This window comes from Pleurodeles waltl, chromosome 8 (genome assembly GCF_031143425.1).
Source record: "Pleurodeles waltl isolate 20211129_DDA chromosome 8, aPleWal1.hap1.20221129, whole genome shotgun sequence".
NCBI classification, from domain to species: Eukaryota; Metazoa; Chordata; class Amphibia; order Caudata; family Salamandridae; genus Pleurodeles; species Pleurodeles waltl.
The window spans coordinates 1,020,600,986-1,020,622,510 of NC_090447.1; the positions used below are offsets into that span (position 1 = coordinate 1,020,600,986).

The 21,525-nt window shown below is 41.3% G+C and overlaps 1 protein-coding gene across 1 annotated transcript in view; it reads left to right on the plus strand.

Annotated features, from left to right (window-relative positions):
- Positions 1-21,525, plus strand: part of KLHL1 (kelch like family member 1) — a 1,088,169-nt gene that overhangs the window by 688,748 nt on the left and 377,896 nt on the right. The window contains exon 6 of the mRNA XM_069205295.1: positions 19,551-19,737. Within this exon, the coding sequence (XP_069061396.1) occupies positions 19,551-19,737 (187 nt within the window). The remainder of the gene's footprint in view (positions 1-19,550; positions 19,738-21,525) is intronic.

The following is a 21,525-nucleotide window of genomic DNA, read 5'->3' on the forward strand; positions in this document are numbered from 1 at the left end:
GCAATAGCCACTAACCTCCACTTAGGTCCTGTTAGGTGCCAGTAAATTAAACCCAGCTCAACCCTTGGTAGCTTGGCAACGAGCGACAAGGCTTAACTTAGGAGACAAAGCGTAAAGCATTCAAATATCACAAAACAATAATTAAATAAAACACAGGAAACAGTTTAAAAATCCAAAATCAATTTATAAAAATAGATTATATTTTTATCTTTAAAATGACATCAAAACAAGTAAAATCGTATAAGGGGAACCGGAGATTTGAATTATTGAAGAATTAATGCTTTCTAGCGCATAGAAGCAACTAGGGCTGAAAGGGGTAAAAAAGGTTACACTGGAAAAGAAAAAAGTCCAGAGTTCAGGCCAACCACAAGGTAACACTGTCACACTTACTTTCAGAAGTGTTTGATTCAGGAAAGTGGTCCACAGCACCAGCCAAGGGTTCGGAGGCTCTGGTGTGCCTCTTGGGGTCTGGGACTACAACTCCCACAATGCACCTCTTCAACTTATGGAGTTGCTCCAAACGTCCCCAAACTTCTGGATCTTCTTCCAGAGGTCCTTGTTGGGTCCTTGAAGTGTCCACAACTTGATCCAAGGTTCCAGAAGCTCTGAGTTGCTCCTTGGGAGTTGGGACTACAATTCCCAGAATGCACCTAGTCAGAAAACTCAAATGGCCACTGGACGCTGGTCAGCTGGGCTCTGCTTGCCGGACTTGATACAGGGGAAACTGGGCAGCTCCTTTGTACCTGTAGCAAACAGGGAGTCCCTGCTTGAAGCAGTAGAAGACAGGAAAATTCCTTTAAGTGGTGAAGCCCAAGTGTGCAGCTGGTGCAGTCCTCCAGAGTGCAGTGTCCAGGTGCAGGTCAGGGGTCCAGCAGGGCAGTCCTTCTCCTGTAGTTCTTCCTTGTTGGAATCGGATAGGGATCTGATATGAGAACTGAGGTGTGGGTGCAGGTCTGCCAGATTTATCCTTGCTCCTGGGTGAGAAACAGGGGGGTCCTGGTTCTCCAATCAGGGGCAGAGTCCTTCCCCCTGTGATTACCACTTCCTGGGAAGTCTGGCAAAAATCAATGCCAGGGAGCAACATTCCTCAAAAATCTATCATGGCTGAAAGTGATTTTTGGAGGTTACATCTGGCTGAGCCCACCCACTGGTGTGGCTAAAAATCGTAAACACACCCCTCTCCTGCCCTCTCCTAATCTAATCAAGGGGGCACCTAATTGTCTGGATTTGCAGGATGTTAGGGTGTTGCTGGGTTGCTCCAAATGTCCTTCACTGCCTTTGAAGACCAGTTTGGCTGCCCTCACCCTTCCTGCTTCACCATCTGCTGAGGGGAGACCTCCTTCCCCAGGCACATCTCTTTGTGTGGAGCCAGGCCACTTCACACCTCATCAAGGCAGACTGGCCAGGCTTCCAGAGGCTGGCCAATCAGAGCACAGCAGCAAAAACACTGCAGGGCTGAAGTTGGCAACTTTTCAGGTAAAGTTTAAAACTCTTTACCTGAACAAGTTATATTAAATCCAACAACTGGAAGCTGGAATTTATTATAACAATTAATTTCATCGCACATTTCTGGTATCTGTTACTTAAGGGGACTTTATAAATTAAAATAAAGTCTCCCCATTCTAGCCTATGGAGGCCATTCATTACAATGAGGGAAAAACAAATGTGGCTGTTTTACCTCACCAGGGCTTATAAAACTATTTTTATAAGGTCCCTGCTTATAGTTACATGGCACCCTGCCCTAGGGGCACATAGGGCACACTTAGGGGTGACTTAAATGTAAAAATAAGAATAAAGTAGTTTAAGACTTTTAATTCCAAAGTCAAATTTAATTAATAACTTTAATTGATACTGGGCACCTCAGCAGTGCACCTATGGGTGTACTACCTATGCTGGGGTCCCTAAACCTACATGCCCTACCGCATACTAGGGACTTGTAGGTAGGTTGACTTAGCCAAATATAATTAGCCTAATTCGCATACTGATTTTACACAGAGCACAGGCCCTGTGACTGGTTAGCAGTACCCAGGGTACCATAAGAGTCAGGAAAACACCAGCAAAAAGTGGAAAATGGGGGAAAAAAGTTAGGGGGCCTCTGCAATCAGCCCTGTTCTCACACAGCCTCTAACCCAATTCACCAGTGTTTCCTCTACCTTCTTTTTGTGTGGACGAAGGCCATGATCCCTAGCGTGAGAACTCCCTTTCAGGCTTTTCCACCGTAAACTCAAAAATATCCACGTACGCCACATCCCAGATTTTTTCCTTCACCTCCGTTGAGTCATGCTTGTCCAGCTGTTCATTCTCAGCTGTTCATACTCAGACTGCACATCACCCAAAGCAATGGCTGGCAAAGAACCTCCCTTACCTGAGTTTGCAGATTCATGTATAGGGAGAGCTGTCACCATCACTGCAGAGCCCCTGGGTGCTTTACCCCCAAAGTGACACCTGGCACTGGGGGCTCCTCGACCACTGGCTGAGAATGGGGTCCCACAGACACCCACCTCGGGAGCAACAACCACTGCACCTGCCTGTCTCACAAAGCGGGCTGTCAAATTAACTGAGACAACCCAGTGGCCCCCACAGTGACCCCCCACAAAAGCTGTAACCCTTGACCAATAACATGGTCCTTTCTAACTCATCCCATCCCCAGCAACAACAAGGCTCCACCCACCAGGGGGGCAGACCGTACCCTACCTTCGAAAGCCAAGGCAACACACTCTATAAACTAGTCACCATGGTGGATGTGCCTAGCACAGGCGTACCGCGATAGCCATGCATCTTGTTAGGAATGGGGTCTTTGGTTGACAATCAGATTACCCCCTGTTCAAGCAAGGACCCTCACTCTAGTCAGGGTAAAAGAGAATCCCCCTCAGCTAACCCCTGCTTACCCCCTTGGTAGCTTGGCAGAGCAGTACGCTTAACTTCAGAGTGCTAGGTGTAAAGTATTTGTGCCAACACACACAGTAACTTAAGGAAAACACTACAAAATGACTCAACACCAGTTTAGAATAACAGGACATATTTGTCTAAACAAAACAAGACCAAAATAGCAAAAATCTGACATACACAAGTCAAGTTATGAATGTTTTAAATATTAAACTCCAAAATAGCACTTAGAAACATGAAATGCTTCGATGAGGTGTTAACACGGTGTTGTGACGGAGTCATTCCCAACAAGCCGACACCAGTGGTGCCGGACACGGAGTCGCGTGGACCCCCAAGTACAGTACCTTTGGTGAAGAATGATAACAAGTCAATGCGTGAAGTCGGGGATCGCGGTGTCTGTGCGAAACATTGAATCCGCGCACTTCGAGCGGCGTCGGTTACGACATGGTGCGGCGACTCCCATGGAGTCGCGGACTTCAGCTGGACTGCAGCGGCGTCGGGCCTGCGAAGGTCGTCACGTTCCAGCGAAGATCACGGCATCGGGTGCAGGTGGCGTCACCGGATTCAGCAGCGGCATAGGTCCGAAGTCGTGCAAAGTCTATTTCCTTGGATTTCCAACAGCTTTCCTTTCAAGGGCCCAGGGACTGGATAGGGCACCACTTGCTAGAGCAGGAGCCTCTCCAGAGACTCCAGGTGCTGGCAGAGAGAAGTCTTTGCTGTCCCTGAGACTTCAAACAACAGGAGGCAAGCTCTAAATCAAGCCCTTGGAGATTTCATCACAAGATGGAAAGCACACAAAGTCCAGTTTTTGCCCTCTTACTCTGTCAGAAGCAGCAACTGCAGGATAGCTCCACAAAGCACAGTCACAGGCAGGGCAGCACTTCTCCTCAGCTCTTCAGCTCTTCTCCAGGCAGAGGTTCCTCTTGTTTCCAGAAATGTGATTTACAGGCCCTGGCACCAGTAGTGCACTTTACTAGGGATTTACTAGTAAATCAAATATGCCAATCATGGATAAACCAATTACATACAATTTACACAGAGAGCATATGCACTTTAGTAATGGTTAGCAGTGGTAAAGTGCTCAGAGTTCAAAAGCCAACAGCAGCAGGTCAGAAAAAATAGGAGGTAGGAGGCAAAAAGACTGGTGATGTCCCTGCAAAAAGGGCCATTTCCATCACATCTGTTGCCATTTTGTGTGATACCAGCTCTATCAGCAGGGCCCATTACTGCTGTGACATTCCCTTGAGCTTCTACCTGGCCTAAGTTGCCCATGTCCGGGGTCTGAGCCACCAGTGCATCGTCCGCTGGGGTAGAGCCCTGCACCACTGACATACCTGGGTTAGCTACTTCCTGAACCTGAGAATATGAAGAGCAGGTGGCAAAGGGGGCCATGATAAGCCTTGCCACGCGCTATGTGGCACCGTGCCAGTCGCATCGGGAAAAACTTCATAATATTGATACATCTGGAGATCAACAACAATTCGTATATTGGAACTCCTCTTTTATTATTTTTATTCCCATATCTCTACAAAGCTGAAGCCTTGACAAAGTCTAGGAGACAAAACACGTGTCAGCTGTTTGCTGTTTGGACTTGTGTTTGATGAGGTCATTGACTCAACACTGACCAATTATCCTCATATGTAATAAATATCCAGTGTCACCTCTTCGTTGGACTTCGATTTATTGCTTGAATCAATACCTGGATCCACTACACAGAGTTTTACTTTGGATGTGCCCTGGCCTTTCTGTTCACTTCAACGAGAAGTGTTGGTAGCTATTTTGAGACTTAAATTCAGTGGAGTCCCACAAAAAAATGTTAAAAAAGGGACAGGATAGCAAAACCCTGACCCCCTATGCCTGGTGCTGGGGTCCCCTAGGGACCTCACCAGGGCAAGAAAGCATTTTTTTAAATGTTTCACCAAAAATCAAGGAGGATTTGTAAAACCAGCAAAAAGTATAAAAAATTAACAAGCGCAGTTTTCAACGCTTCTTTTTTTTTTAAGGCCCGAGTGTGTCATCTTCCAGGGGCATGCATATTAATGATTGAAATGGAGGAGGGGCGTATGCGGCCCCCCTCTGTGCATTTAATAGTGTCCTGTTGACACCACCTCCCTGGGGCTTATTGTAGTATTGTGTTTGTGTAGTATTTCTATGTTTAGTTGCATTTTATGTTTTAGGGTTCTCTGTATTATGTAGGTCTTGTTTGGTATCTTCCAGTCCCACCTGCGGCTTTTGGTATCTCCCTCAGCTGGACAGCATTCCGTGCTGGACAGTTGATGGTGCTGGAGGTTTTACTAGAGGCTGGAGTTCCTGTTATTTTCTCTCTGATGTTTTACTGAATAAAAGGCTTTTGTCTTCACATTCTGCGTGGACCTGGACTCATCTTCAACATTGTTACTACATTTTTGGCGGCGAGCTGGCGAACTCCATCCCTGCAACAGGAACTCTAGTCAATTTTGGCCCTCGTATTGTTGATCACCTAATATTACTTTGATATTATTCTTTTACTTTTATTCTTTTCTTTTACTACATGTCCTATTGTCTTTCTTTTCTTCCTTTATTCATTTATTCCTCTCTAGCTAATGATTACTTCAACTCATTTTCTTTTTATATTCTGTTCCTGTTCTTAATTATTTTTACGTCATGTTCTCCTTCTACACTTGGCTGTTTACTATTATTAATGCTCCCTGGCCGTACGTGGCCTCCTATCTATCGGGAGCGCATTGTTTCACTGTGTGTGCTATTGACTATTTACTTTCATCATTGCGGCCTGGTCGCGCGCGCCTTCTATTGATCGGGAACGCGTTGTTTCATTTTATTTGAACAACGCCTTTGGGGAATTCCTCATTTCTTGGCCGCGTGTGCGGTTACCAAGTAACGAGACACACATAGGCTAACAGTGTTTTCGTGCAGCATTCCTTCGTTGTCTGGCAAAGCGTGCTGTAACCAGGTAACTAGGCACGCTTATTCTAGCCTTTATCATTGCGCGCGCTCTCGCGTGCGGCCGGCTCGCGTGTGCCCCTACTCGCGCATCTTGCTTTTCTTTCACTCTTGTTGTGTAGATTTTGCTCTGCCAATGTTCACATCTGGTACACACAGGATATTTTGTTTTTTGTTCTTTGTTTCATTATTGCTTATCGTTGTTCATTGTTAAATAATAATTCTTTAATAACAGTGCAACTTTTATCTAATAACTCTTTTTTATAATACATTTTTCCATCTTTGTCTTTTCTGTCTGTTCTGTTTTTTTCTGTCATTTTCTGTTTTCTTCTTTTTCTCATTTTTCATAATGCAGAAAATTTCTCCTCCTCCTTTTTTTTTATCTTCTCCTGGTGATCCAACAATTCCTTGGCCAAAATGGAAAAAAGTTTTTTTAACATACATAAAGGTTTGTGGAACCAATCTATCCATTGAAAGAAAGACTTCACTTCTTCAACATTGCTTAGGTGCTGAAGGACAAGTAATATTAGACACCTTACCTCCGGTATCTAATTTGGATGGAGCAGTAGGTGATGCTCCTTTAAATGACTTTGAGGACACTCTTTTTCACCTTGATACACATTTTTTACCTAAAGTATCGATTCTACTACAAAGATTCTATTTTGGTAAATGCAAACAGATGGATGAAGAAACAATAGAAGACTACATAACGAAACTTCGTAAACTGGCTTCTCTCTGCAATTTTGGTATTACTATAGAAGAACGCATTAGGGACCAATTTATGTTGGAATGCAAAAGTGATAAAATTAGGGAAGCTCTATGGTCCAAGAGTGATCCATCTCTCGATGAAGTATTGAAAGTTGCAAAACAAATTGAACATTCTCAATCTTGTATTGAAACTTTAAAGAATTCTAAAGCATCATCTCTTCTAAACAAAATTGATTCAAAGCCTAAAAATGTTGTAAACTTAAAGAACAAATCTAAAACATTTTGTTTCAGGTGTGGGTCACCTTCTCATCTAGCAAACGTTAAAGACTGTCCAGCTATCCATGTTCTCTGCAACAAATGCAACAAAAAGGGTCATTTCGCTAAGTGTTGTAAGTCTACAAACAAAAGTGTTGTAAAAATGAATGAAGTCTCAGACGATAATGATAATCAACCTTTTATCTTACAAATAGCAAATGATGTTAACTGTATTTCCACTGGCCAGTGTGAATATCCAAGAGACCTTGTAATGATTAATGAGACTCCTATCACCATGATGATGGATTCTGGTGCCAAGCTGTCTCTTGTATCGGTAGAAGATTATATGACGTCTTTTGAGGGTAAAGTTGACCTATTGTCACCTGATGTTTTGCCTTTCTCGTATGGTGGCAAACCTATTGAATTAAAAGGATACTTTAATGCAAAGATTAATTTCAAAGGAAATTAAATATCTGGTAAAGTTTACGTTCCTGTGGTTGGAGATACCATTTTGAGTTGGCCCCATCAGAAAGAATTGGGAATAGTTTTAAACCCTAATGCTGTGCCTCAAGTTATGGTGCAAGAGGTTTCCGATCTTGAACGTCAATTATGGAATCAATATCCAGATGTGTTTAGTTCTAAAGTTGGATGCATAAAAGGCTACAAACATCAGATTGTTTTGAAGAAAGATGCACAACCCATAATTTCAAAATTGCGAAACATTCCTGTAAGTTTAAAAGGAAAGGTGAAACAAGAACTTGAAAGACTTCAAAACAGTGGAATTATCCAGGAAATAGAAGCAGCACAATGGATCGCTCCTGTGGTAGTTGCGAACAAACATTCTGGCGATATTAGACTGTGTATTGATCTTCGCAACCTGAATAAGCAAGTGGTTGTTGACAGATTTCCATTGCCGAACATTAATGAAATGATAAGTTCGTTAGGAGATGCAAACGTTTTTTCTACCCTTGACCTAACTTCTGCATACCATCAAGTGCAACTGACTGAAGACTCTAAACTCCTCACTTCTTTTATTACTCCCTTTGGCGTTTTCAAATTCAATCGTATGCCTTTTGGTTTATGTTCAGCAGCAGCTGTATTTCAAAGGTTAATGCAAGATATGTTAGGAGAATTGGGGGGTGTGTGTTTTTTCCAAGATGATGTTCTTGTTTTCACCAACACTCATGAAGAATATCTCAAGAAATTAAGAAGTGTACTTTCTTTGTTCAGAGCCAAGGGTATCACGTTGAAAAAATAAAAGTGTAAATTTCTTCAGTGTAAAATTACGTATTTAGGACATGTTATTTTGAGTGATGGTGTTAAGTGTAAAGATGATTTAGTACGCACCATTACAGGTTTGTCTACTCCAAAGTGTAAGATGATATTCAAATCTTTTTAGTCATGGCAGAATTCTATGCTAGGTACATTCCAAACTTTGCTAAAAGATAAAGCTCCATTAGATTCTTGCTCAAGAAGGGGAGTGAGTTTGTTTGGTCTAAGAATTGTGAGGCGGAATTTCAGGATCTCAAAGATGCACTTTCTTCTGCCCAGTCGCTTAATGGCTTTCAACCTGGTCTTCCTTGTTATCTTATTACAGATGCATCTGATAAAGGTTTAGGATGTGTGTTGAAGCAGGTAAGGGGGGGTATTGAGACCACGATTGCGTTTGCTTCACGCACTCTTCGTGGTGCGGAATTTAATTACTCTACCATTGTGAAAGATGCACTGGCAATTTATTGGGCTATTAAAAAAATTAGGCAATTTCTTTGGGGATTCTCCTTTGAAGTACACTCCGATCATAAACCATTACAGGAGATCTTTGGGAAGAAAGGTTTGGATAATGTTTCTTCCAGGATTTGTAAGTGGATAGTTGGGCTCCAAGATTATCGGTTTACAGTGAAATATGTTCCGGGATGTGACAACAAGACAGCAGATTGCTTGTCTAGGTTAGTGTCTAGTGATGAGATAGATGAGTGTGATAGCATGTCGTGGTGGATGGATTAGGTTGTACAAGTTTGTTTTAGAAGGTGAATGGTGTGATGAGTTGAGTAAAGATGAAGTTCTGTCTAAAGTTATAAAATTGCTGGAGTCGGGGAAACTGAAGGATTATCACGACATTTCCATTTCTTCTTATAAGAAAGTGTGGGATGAGTTGTGGTTACATGAAGGATTGTTGCTTAGGGGTAACAAACTTGTTCCTCCGTCATCTTTACGAGACCGGCTTCTTACTCTATCTCATTCAGGTCATCCTGGTATAAGCAAAACTAAGGAAAGGATGAGGGTTTCATATTGGTGGCCAGGAATGGATATTGCTTTAGAGAGAAAGGTACGAGATTGTGTTGAATGCTGTTTAGCAGACAAGGCACTCAAAGTGAGAACTCAACCGTTAGTGCTTAAAGAAACTCCTAATGAGGTGTGGGTGGAAGTTGCTATTGACATTATGGGACCTGTGTCCTCAGGGTCTAGCTCTAAGTATATTATTGTGCTAATGGACATGCTTTCCCGTTGGCCTGAGGTGTGCATAGCTTCTAAGATCACTTCGAAGATAGTGGTGAACTTTTTGTCTAAAGTTTTCAGCAGGGAGGGGAATCCTGGTGCGATTCTGTCAGACAATGGTGTTCAGTTCACCTCGAAGTTTATGAGAGATTTCCTTGTGTCAAGAGGAATTGTTCACAAAAAATGTGCTCTTTATCATCCTGAAACAAATGGTATGGTGGAACGTTTTAATAGGACTTTGAAAGAAACCATTCAATTAGATAAAATAAATGGAGTTGCTTGGGAGAGTTGGGTGGAGAATAAAGTTGAAGAGTACATCTTCACTCCACATACCAGCACTGGGCAGACTCCTTTCTTACTGTTTAGGAAACGTGTGCCACATACTAAAATCAATCCTCCCTGGCTTAGAAAACATCTTTCTTGTGTTGTGGATAATGAATCTATTGGAAGTGATGCTAAAGATAAAGATGAATTTCACAGTCTTAAAAGAAAGGAAATCTATGATGTTCGTTAATCTGTAAAAAAAAAATGTTGTTTGTATTGGAGATAAAGTTAAAGTCAAATTACCTGGAACTAACAAGTCTAGCTCATCTAAGTTCAGTCCTATTCATGAAGTTGTTAAAGTGTTTAGAGGAGCTGTCAAACTTGATGATGGGCGGATCTGGAATTTGAATAGAATTGTTGTGATTTAATTTATATAGGGAGGGGGGGTGGTGTAGTATTGTGTTTGTGTAGTATTTCTATGTTTAGTTGCATTTTATGTTTTAGGGTTCTCTGTATTATGTAGATCTTGTTTGGTATCTTCCAGTCCCACCTGCGGCTTTTGGTATCTCCCTCAGCTGGACAGCATTCCGTGCTGGACAGTTGATGGTGCTGGAGGTTTTACTAGAGGCTGGAGTTCCTGTTATTTTTTACTGAATAAAAGGCTTTTGTCTTCACATTCTGCATGAACCTGGACTCATCTTCAACATTGTTACTACACTTATATTCTGTCTCAGAGAGGGTGTGCAAGGATACCTCTTCTTTGGCTCAAAAGAGCTCCAGGGACTACGTCCTCCCCGGAGCTTGCTAATTAAATAGAAAAGGGACTCCCTCATTGACCCCTGAGGCCTCCAGTGAATGACACCTCCCTGGGGCCATTAATATACCAGAAAATAGCATGGAGCCATATTTGGCCCAGGGAACAAAACCTCCATGTTGCTTGGCCACTATACCAAGGGTCAGAGGATGAATGGACCTCCGCCAGGGTCACTTAAGGCCACAGGGACCAACACTACCCTGGGGCTTTCCCTGTGCAAACAAAAGGCCCCCTCCTGCAGCCACTAATGGCCCTGGGGACCACCACCCCCAGGTCTGTCTCCCTATCTCCTGAGGAATCCACCCAAGGGAGATAGCAGTTTGCTTTCACTTGGCGGGAGCCTTGACAGCTCTCACCAAGGAAGAGCAAACTATAAGTCTGCTCCAAACAGGAGGGAGCAGGAAAACTGCTCCTGCTCACTGAGAGCGGAATTTTCATATTTTTTCTTGCCTGTTGTCAAGTTGGCATGAAAACAGATGAAAGGATTGTTCCTTCAGGCACGAAATAGCCTTTTCGCTGGACCCTGTGTGCGGGAGCAATGCCGGCCCCGGAGTGGAGTGGGTCATTCTTGTAATCAGCTGTTGGTACAAGAGATCATCATACTTACCTTTAACCACTAACAGAGTGTAAAATACCTTAGAAGCCCCAGCCATTTGACCCAGCCACATATACCTCATTACCACAGAGAAGAAAATTGTGCTACTAGAAATGACATTGGGACATTAAGGTTGAAAATTAGGATTTTCTGAAAGTCTCAAAGTTAAATGTGGCACTTTTTATTTCAGGAGATTGTATTGCGTGATTGAAGTTAGATGTTAGCTCCTCTACTCTTAGATGTGCATTTACTGAGGGTATGAGTTAAAATCCATGAAAGAATTAAAAATTGGACAATGCCAGTAAGGAAATTGATTGTCCAATATCTCCTTCTTGGGTAACATGTACTGGTATGAGACAGCAGCACTTCTTAAGTCTGCTAGAATTGATGTTATTGCTTGAATCATACAAATGCCAGTATTCAAATTATTTCTGAGGAATCAGCTGCCTAGTTCCACCACTGGCAGGCACTGACAGATTGACCTATAGGGAACCAGGCAGAACCTATTGGGCTCGTCTGACAGATGGGCTAGCTTTTTAGCAGTTGTGTTTCATTTTTATTGCCACATGGCAAGGTTTTTACTGTTGATTTCCCTTTGCTAAACCTGGCCACCCATGGCCGAAGGTGTAGGGCTGGATGCATGCGAGGGGTTGTTAGCAGAGTCTGGCCGTGCAGCAAACCACCCACTCCGTTTAAGAAAAAAACAGAAATTCACTGAAAAAAAGAAATGTAAAAGGGACATTATAGTAAGGTTCTGAATTTACATGCACAAGACCATAGAAGTTCAGCTGTTATGGTAAGAATTGTTTCGAGTAACTATAAATTGTGACCTAAGGTAACTATAATTTGCACCCTCGCAAAGCACAGCTAATTATCCCATATATCACAGCAGTCATGACATCTTCTATGGCAATATTGATTTAATCCCTGCAACATTTGCTATGCAGTTTTTGACAAGAAAAGCAATTGTTACCTTAGGGCACAAGATATAGTTACTTGAGATAACTATAACTGGTTTTGTGTGTTTGTGCTATAAGCTATTCCACTCTACGCCACTCCACTGTACACCAATCCAATCTTCTACACTCCAGTGTACCCTGCTTGATTCTATGCCATTCCATATACGCTATCATACTATGCAAAACTGCACTGTATGCCACTCTACTCTGCTATTCTACTGTATGCCCCTGCACTTTATACCACTCCAGTCTACACCACTCCAGTGTACATTATTCCACTGTACACAACTCCACTCTATGCCACTCCATTATTCCCACTCCATTGTATGCTATCCCACTCTCTGGTACTCCACTCTACACCACTCCAGTCCAAGCCACTCTACTTTATGCCACTCCACTCCATGCTACTCCACTTTTTCCTATTTCACTCTACATTGACCTACTGTATGCTATTCCACTGTACGTCACTCCACTGTAACACACTCAACTTTATGTCACTCCCCTCTACACCACTCCATTGAATGCTATTCCACTGTAACCAACTCCACTCTATGCCACTCTGGTAAAGAGCACTCTGCTGTACACCACTTCATTCTACCTCACTCTGGTCCACACTATTTCATTAAACATATCTACCTTCCATGTCACAACATTCCACACTACTCCACTCCATGAACTTCAATCTATGCCACTCCACTGTTTGCCACTCCAATGTACACTATTCAGCTCTATGCCACTCCACTCTACACCACTCCACTCTATGCTACTCCATTGTATGCCATTCCTCTCTATGCTATTTCAGTGTACACCACTCCACTCTACTCAAGTCCACTCCACGGTACTCCATTGTTTTCTGCTCAACACCCCTCCAGTATACCACACTATACCCCACTTAATAGCACTCCACTATTCAACAAGGTACTCCAGTTAATGTGAGTCTACAACACTTTACTTTACTTTATGCCAGAGTACAACACTGTACTCTACTTCATGAAGCTCTACGCAATTTCCTCTATGCCGCTCAACCCCACTTTATTACTCTACCCTGTATGCCACTCCACTCCACTGTCCAATACTCTATCCCATTCAACTCTACAACAGTCTATGCCACTCCAGCCTACCACTCTGTACTGTTTTTATCCTACTCCACACCACTCAACTGTTCAACAATGCAATCCCCTCTGTGACACTCCACTCTACTGTAAAACACTTTCTGATACTCTACAACATACCAGTCCACTCCACTGTAGCACACACACACTCCAATCTATACCACTTCACTCTGCTGTATGCTACACCAGTCTACGTCAATTCACTCCACTCCACAACTCTCTGCTCTACAACACGTTACTTCAGTCTACGCCACACCACTCCACTATAATACACTGCACAAGACCTTACCCCACTCTGTGCCACTAGAAGACATTCCACTCTATACAGCTCTAGTTTAGCACACTCTACACCACTCTATACAACCCTACTCTGCAAAACTCTACTACACTCTGTGCCACTATAGCACACAATACTACACTCTATGCCCCTACAATGCACTATTCAAACCTCTACTTCACTGTATGCCCCTACAGGCTGCTGTACAACACTCTACTCCACTTTCCAACACTTTCGAACATTCTACAGCACACCACTCCACTGTACTGTACAAAACTCCACTGCAACTTATGACAATTTACTTAACTCTAGTCTCTGCCTCTCTACTCCACTGCACTCCAAGTCACTGTACTTTGCAACATGGAAATACACACTATGACACTTTACTTCACTGTACACTTTTCCACTCCACTCTACGACACCACACTCTACAACACCCTCATCCACTCTACTGTACAACAGTCCACTCAACAGCACTCCACTCAATGGCATTGTACTCTACAATTTCAAACACGTTTTTATTGAAAAAAAAATGCATTTCAATGAAAAAAACAGAGGTTAAATAGAAGTTATATTTAGGAAAACTTTATTTATTCTTTCTATACAAACCAAAATTAGGCAGACATTAGAACTTCTCAAATTATAGTTATAACTCCAAAGTTTAATTTATGGACCACATTTAAATTACTATAACTGTATTTATTCTTCATATATAAACACATTTTAAAATATATACTTATATCATTCATTTATATTATAAGCAACAACTTAACCTTATTATTACTCTTGCAGATTCTTATACATTGTATTGAACTCGTACTTGAAATAGGAGCTCTTGTGTAATTCTACAATAAAGAAAAGAGGAGTGCTGCAAAACTTGGTGGGGAACTGTGAGCAATAGTGCTAAGTAAGAGAATTTCTCCAATCACCTGCTTGTGAACAGGACACATCTGGCACCTCATCCACCATGTCTTCAAAACAGGCTAGAATTAGTACTCTCACTGTAAGGGTATTCTGATGAGGATCAGGGTTCCCCATGGACAGAGTTAGTGGCTGAGACGGATCTTGACATAGGGGTAGCACAGGCAAGTGATTCTGAAACGTCCATTACTGCTGTTTTCCGAAGGCGCTTCACTTTTTCTAGGTGTTTTGCGTTAAAAGCTAAAAACAGATTGTATCCCAGAAATGCATGCCCTGTTTTCATGACTTTAGTGTCTTTGGTGCTCAATAAAATTGTCCCTATGTTTCTAAATTAGTTTGATAATTTGTTGTTTTGTATTCTTTACCTTAAAATGTTCCTACACCTTGAAATTAAAAACACTTTCCTTCTGCATATGTTTAGCTACAAGTGGCTGAGCAGTGATTCTATTGGAACAGTGTTCTGACCTAACGATGTTGTGCTTATTAGGTTGGTAGGGTTTGCCTCCTCTCAAATTAAAATCCCAATTTCTGATAAACATATTCTATTATTCTTCAAATATTTAGCATCTATGATATAATCTAACACCAATAATTCTTAAAAATATAATGTTATATACACACTCAGGTTTGACTGTCAAAATAAAGAATGTTTTTCCTGTTGTGTGCTGTCAAGGTTTAAGGAGTATCGCTGTTGTGGACTGTGTGTAGAAGTTTATAATCTATACAATTATTAGGTGTGAGTTTTAAGTGCTCCTGAGGAGATCATTTTATGTTGCATTCATAGATTTACAGCACAAAACCTACTCACCACCTGCTAAACGTTGTATTTGCAGTATTTATTTGTTAAATTATTTTTTTTATTTATATTGCACTCACAATGGGCCTAGCTAAGAATGGGCATTCCAAAAGACACATAAGAGCTGACAAATGCCAGTACTAAACTCTACATGGAAAAACACATTTTCTCTGCACCTAAACCAGTGAGGTATGGATATAAAATATATTACCAAATTAGAAAGGGGTCATGATCTTTGGTTGAAAAAAAAGGATTTGCTCTTCTGCATTACCACTAGAATTTGGTCCCCATAACACAAAGCCAAGGTACGCTGATATCTAGTCATTTGTTAACTAGACTGTGTTGGTAATAACACAAATTAAGCTGAGCAGATATTAAAATGACAGCTGTAGCTCTGACGTAGATTTCAACTAATTAAAACAAAGGCTCACCCCCTGTCAGCATAATTGGTTGTCTGTATGCCCAGCAAGTTAGAGTCTGGCCTACTAAGATAGAAAACATTGCATCTTTGAATTAGCTACAAAGCTCACCCCTACACTGCAATGGTCTCTTGGCAAAAAAAGGTGAATGCTTCAAATCCCATGCTATTGTGCACTGCTGTAGCATGAACACTAAGGCCAACAACTAAGCTCCAAATGAATTTCAGATTTCTAACTTTGTCAACAAAGATGAAGGGGTGCTTAAACAGGACAGGTGGCATATAGACAATGCCAGGCTCGAGATCGGATGGTATGGTCTTCATAACATCACCTTAATGTTCCACACCCACTGACCTCATGCCAAGCTGCCACTACAGTGAAATAATGGGAGACAGATTATAAGTTAGAATGGCCAAAGACCCCACAACTAAAGCTTTGTGTTATCAGTTCCGACCAATCATTTTGCTTCTGGAAGTAATGCTGTATGATATGTAAGCACAGTTTTTTAACCAGCATTCTAATTCTGGTAATTTGGCACCTTGATGAATGCAATAACTGACTGGAGTGTCAATCCATCATCTCACCTCTCTAAAAATTGCCTTCTATATGGCAGCTTGCTAGATCATGATTTCTTTGGAAGCTTGGAACTTACCCAACCTCATAGCCTTCTACATTTGCTGTATCCTTGAGTTGAAGAACCTGCCTTATCTTACTGCCAAGATCAGAACATCTGGTGACACCCAGAGCTTGCACAACAGCAAGACAACCTCAAGATTAGAAACCATGAGATACATGAAGAGGAAATAAGAACATGCACATCTACTGCTACTGTTGTGAGGCACATTTTAGGCTGACATCCCTTTTAGCAATGACATTTTACACACTTTATGCTTGCACGATATTATTCTGAGAATATATTGTACATGCTGTGAGTTTTTAGTTAGCCTTGCTCGACATGTAATATGTATACTCTGTTCAAGGCTAGACACATAGAACAAGATATTCTAGTTCTTGTATTGCCCATTCAGAGACAGCTTCTAACATCTAGACATATCAATGGATCAGAGCTGTGCCTCTAACACAGTGCGGTTTTGATTATATAAATGGTGCTCTGCCCAGTGGTTCAGAGGAGTACTCAGTTCACTACTGTCCTGGAACAAATCCTGTGTTCAGCATGCCAACTTCGCTCTAGACTGACACCATGGCTCAGCTCTATAAGTATGGAGATCTTAGGCTATTCTCCTCGATTGGTAAAAGGGTACACCTGCTATGCTCTTAGATTGCTGACAGTGCTAGGTAGGAAGATGCATATCTAAGATTACCATGAGTAGACTATTTTGTATTTTCACCATGTTAATAACAGTAGTTACGATGCTTTGTTTCTTCTACATAATAAGCACAGCGCATTATCTCTATGCAAGAATATTATTGTTCCAATAAATGTTTGAAAATGTTTCTTCGTATCTTTCTTGTGTTTACCCTGGCCATGTATAAGTAAACAGCGAAAGGGATAAGATCAGTTTCCATTACTTCCTTGTGAGTCAGAGTGGTCATTTTCGAGGTTGCTGTAATCATATATTACACTGGGAAGGTTGGGGATTCAGGTGTTGCACTGTGAGCTAGCTAGCGATCTGGATGACAGTTTCTGATGATGTCGATGGACTCAGTTCTCTCGCCCTGAAGTTCTGCCACCCTAATACGCATTCTAACCATTTTAGTGGGAACCGTAAAACAATATGACCGAATGCAGATCTGACAAGCATCTCCTCCCTTCTGTTAAAAATGCAAATGAAAACACTTATCTTCAGATCACAAACCAACACACTTTAATTTCTATCCACTGACTAGCCCTTACACATCCAAACACTCCAGAGTACACATCTCCCTTCTAACATCATCCCTTGCTATATTAACCTATCTTGTAACCTCTGTGCTTTTCTAAGGTGCTCTGGTGTTTTTATTTTCAACTGGGGTTACTTTCTAAAAACTAAGGGCCAGATTTATACTTTTTCACGCAAAACTGCATTAGCGCAGTTTTGCATAAAAAAAATATAGTGCCGGTTAGAGCCATTCCAATATGCCTGCAGGACTCAATATTTATGGAATGTCGCTAGCCGGCGCTAATGCCCTGTTAGCGTCCTTCGAAAGGACGCTAACAGTGCGGGGAAGGCGTATGGGAAACCGAGGCTTGTGCACCGAATTATGGCACTACACTACTTAGAGGCAGAAAAATTGCCTCTAAGGAGTGTAGCGCACACAACCTCCATGGACATGGCTATTGTCTTAGTAAAGACAGGAGCCATGCCCACCACCCCAATGGTCATGACCATGGGACAAACTCCCCTGGGCATGGGCATTGGGGCCAGCGCTGTGCAGGAGGCCCCAAGTCAAGGCCCGAGCAGGGTAATAGAAAAAAAGATATATACTTACCTGGGATGGGGGTGTCTCTGGGGCCAGTGAAGGGCACCTCTGGGCACTTTCCATGGTCTCTGACCATGGAAATATGCCTACAGGTCCCCTAACACCTGCCCATACCCAGGCGTTAAATAATGGTGCTATTATTTAAGGCCCCCATCCCCCGTGCTGGATTTTAGCACGGGGATAAATATGGCGCAAAGGCCATATCATCCTTTTCTGGAGAGGAACCCCTATCTTGCATCTCATTTGACGCAAGGAAGGTTTTCACGTCCAGAAAATGACATTAACTCCAAAGTATAAATATGGAGTTAGGTTTGCACTAAATAAGCTTAAAATAAATTACGCTAATTCAGCGGAAACCGAGTATAAATATGGACCTAAATACTTAAATACATACAAACAAAGGTTCATGCTTTAGATCCAGAAGGGCCTCAGATAGCTGTTAAAGGGAGAGAACGACAATAAATCCTGTATTATGCCACAGCCACCAAGCACATGGGAGGAAGTGAATGGGCCCACCCAATAAGACATACTGAACATTCCCTGTAACAAAGACGTAACCCTCAGCCAGCCTTGTTCAATAAATAAACCCAGGTAGTTTAGCAAACACCGGATAAATCATCTTTTCATCCAAAACAAGCATATCGTTCAATCTGTTATCAATGCATACCATGTCTCAAGTTGGTGGTGAAAATCTGGTGGTTCAAATCAGGTCGCACAAAGGTCTTCACTGCCCATAAGGCACTGGAGTTGCTAAACAACCACCTGCAGAATATTTGTGCAGGCACACATTTTAGCATAGATTTATTATTATTATTGAATAAATACTATTTATGTGATATACGTAGGACACTTGCAACAAATATCAGGAGTCATACTGGGGAAGCAAATTGTTGACTTTTAAATTTAACGCTTTGAGAATCATGCCCACAGATTGATGAATGGAATCAATGACTGCAGACCATGTTGGAGCTTCTGCCAATTGCACAGTCCCTGGTGATACGTCAATTGAGCAGAGAGTGGTTTGTTATGTAGTCGGTTCTCATCTTTACTTCATCGGCTTTATCATCGTTTAAACTTATTCATCTCTTGATAAGCAGCCAAATTCTTTCATCTTGCTTGTCAACTTCCAGACAGTTCTTTTGGTATTTGCCTTGGGGATGTAGCTTTGTCCCCAGCCTACAGTGAATGTCTTGTAACACATTATCGAGCACTAAACTCAGTCTACAGTAGATAAATAGTAAAACTAAAGAGCTGTGTACATGAAATTACGTTTATTCAGACAATGCAAGTTTGAACTTTTTTCTTTTGAGGAATCACAAATCAACTATGAAGTATGCTTTATTATCAATGTTCTGATTTAGTATAATTAAAAATTTTGCCATTGTAAATTTCACTATAATTTGGCTTTGGTCTGTAGTTTGGCCTTGGTCTATAGGACATCAGAAATAAAATGCATATTGAAAAATATAATGTGTAATACCAGGTGCAGTGGTCAGCAAGATGCTTTGTAAATGTATTGCAACAATTTAAGTTCATACGAGTAAATGCGTGAAATGGTAAAGTTTGAAAAAAACGTGTATTACCCTCTATCTAACTTTGTTGATAGGTATCTGTTACTGTTCTCTATTATATTACCATGTATCGTCATATGTGTGTGTGTTAATGTTCCATATTCTGCTTCTTTTAGATTTTGGCAGATCTCGAAAACCATGCGCTTTTCAAAGATGACCTGGAATGTCAGAAGCTTATACTGGAAGCCATGAAATATCATCTATTACCAGAAAGAAGGACTCATATGCAAAGTCCACGGACGAAACCCAGGAAATCCACAGTAGGAACAATGTATGCTGTTGGGGGAATGGACAACAATAAAGGTATAAAATAAGCAGGTATACGCCTTGGCTACAAATACCAAACTAGGGTCCTGTGTAAGATATTGAAACAACTAAACATTAATTGAAAACTATTTCTAAATTTCAAACATTCTTTTGTTGCAATAATTTCGTAATGCTATAAGTATCCTCATGTAGCGGTTCTTCAGACACAAATTTCTGAGACTGTGCAAGAAGCTTCTGTTCATGTGACAGTTTTTCACTTTTGCAAATTTTTAATGACACTGCATGATTTAGATTTTCAACGTGATCGAAAGTTCATATGGTTCTTGTTTGCATATAATTTATATTTCTCCAAAGTGGAATCTTTTGCATTCAACCAATGATTGATGCAAACAATTCCATAAGGGTCTCAATGATATTAGATTTTGTCCATGCAGTAGGTAATTGTGCACTCACCGCCTCACCGTAGGTTATCACACATATTCTAAATAAACTATTAGCCATAACCAAAACTGTAGTTTTTTTGTTCCATTAAATATAGCTATCAGCACTTCAATCACACTGTTTAACAATGATTTTTACAATGATTTCAAAATAATGTCACTCAAATGGAATTACGATCAATTCATTTTAATACATAAAAGGCAAATGTTCAGCTTGATTCAAAGATCTGATTGCCCATTAATCACCTTTAATCAGTCACAAATATTTTAAACATAATGACGATCCATTTTCCAATGGTTTAGCATTTTACTTCACTTCAGATACTAGGCAGCACGTGTTTCGAGGGCTTGGGCCTGAATTTTAGTTTACTGTGCGATTCAACATTACATCTTCCATCATGACATTGCTGCATCCATTAAATTCAGAGATAACCACCAGCCGAGAGATTATCTCTGTACCTTGAAAGGAACCACAGTCATGTTAGTTCTATTCAAGGAAAAAAAAAAACTTTTGGTGGATGGCCGCAGTCCATTTTGAAGACCATTTAACACATTTTTAACTTTTTTGTTTTTCAGAAACAAACTACCAAATCAAGAATTTGTTTCTGAAAAAAAGCAATGATTCCTGATTTCTTATGTCCCTCACTGCCAGGTTTTACACTGTCCACCGGCTTAAAAGGGCAGGCAGTGTAATGCCTTTTGTTATAGAGGGGGGATTTAGCTCAAAATAAGGTGGGCAGACTGAGGGACCAGTGGTACTGCAAGAACGCCTGTTCCTTAGTAAGTAAACTTACAAGGAGACGCGTATAGGCTGATGAACCATTTGAATCGCATGGAGTATCCTAGCCATGTAGTAATTGATGAATATCAATCATCAGTGTAAGTTATCAACAACCATTAAGAGAATCATCAAGCATGAGACAATGTGAATAACCACAACTCAACTATACGTTTTATGAATTTCATTTCCCTAATAGTCACAATACTAGGTCATCAGGTTAGAGCAAACTTTATTCAATTGTTAGACCTGAGAGCCTTAGGGTGGTCACCCTTAACTTTTTGCCTGCCTCCCTCCACTTTTTGGACACTGTTTTTGCTGGTTTTTAGACTCTGTGCTCTTCACCACTGCTAATCAGTGCTAAAGTGCATATGCTCTCTCCCTTTAAACATGGTAAAATTGGATCTTACCCAATTAGACTATTTAATTTACTTATAAGTCCCTAGTGGAGTAACTATGTGTGTCCAGGGCCTGTAGATTAAATGCTACTAGTGGCCTGCAGCACTGAGTGTGCCACCAACTTAAGTAGCTCATTTACCTTGTCTCAGGCCTGCCATTGCAAGGCCTGTGTGTGCAGTTTTGCTGCCAATTCGATTTGGCATTTAA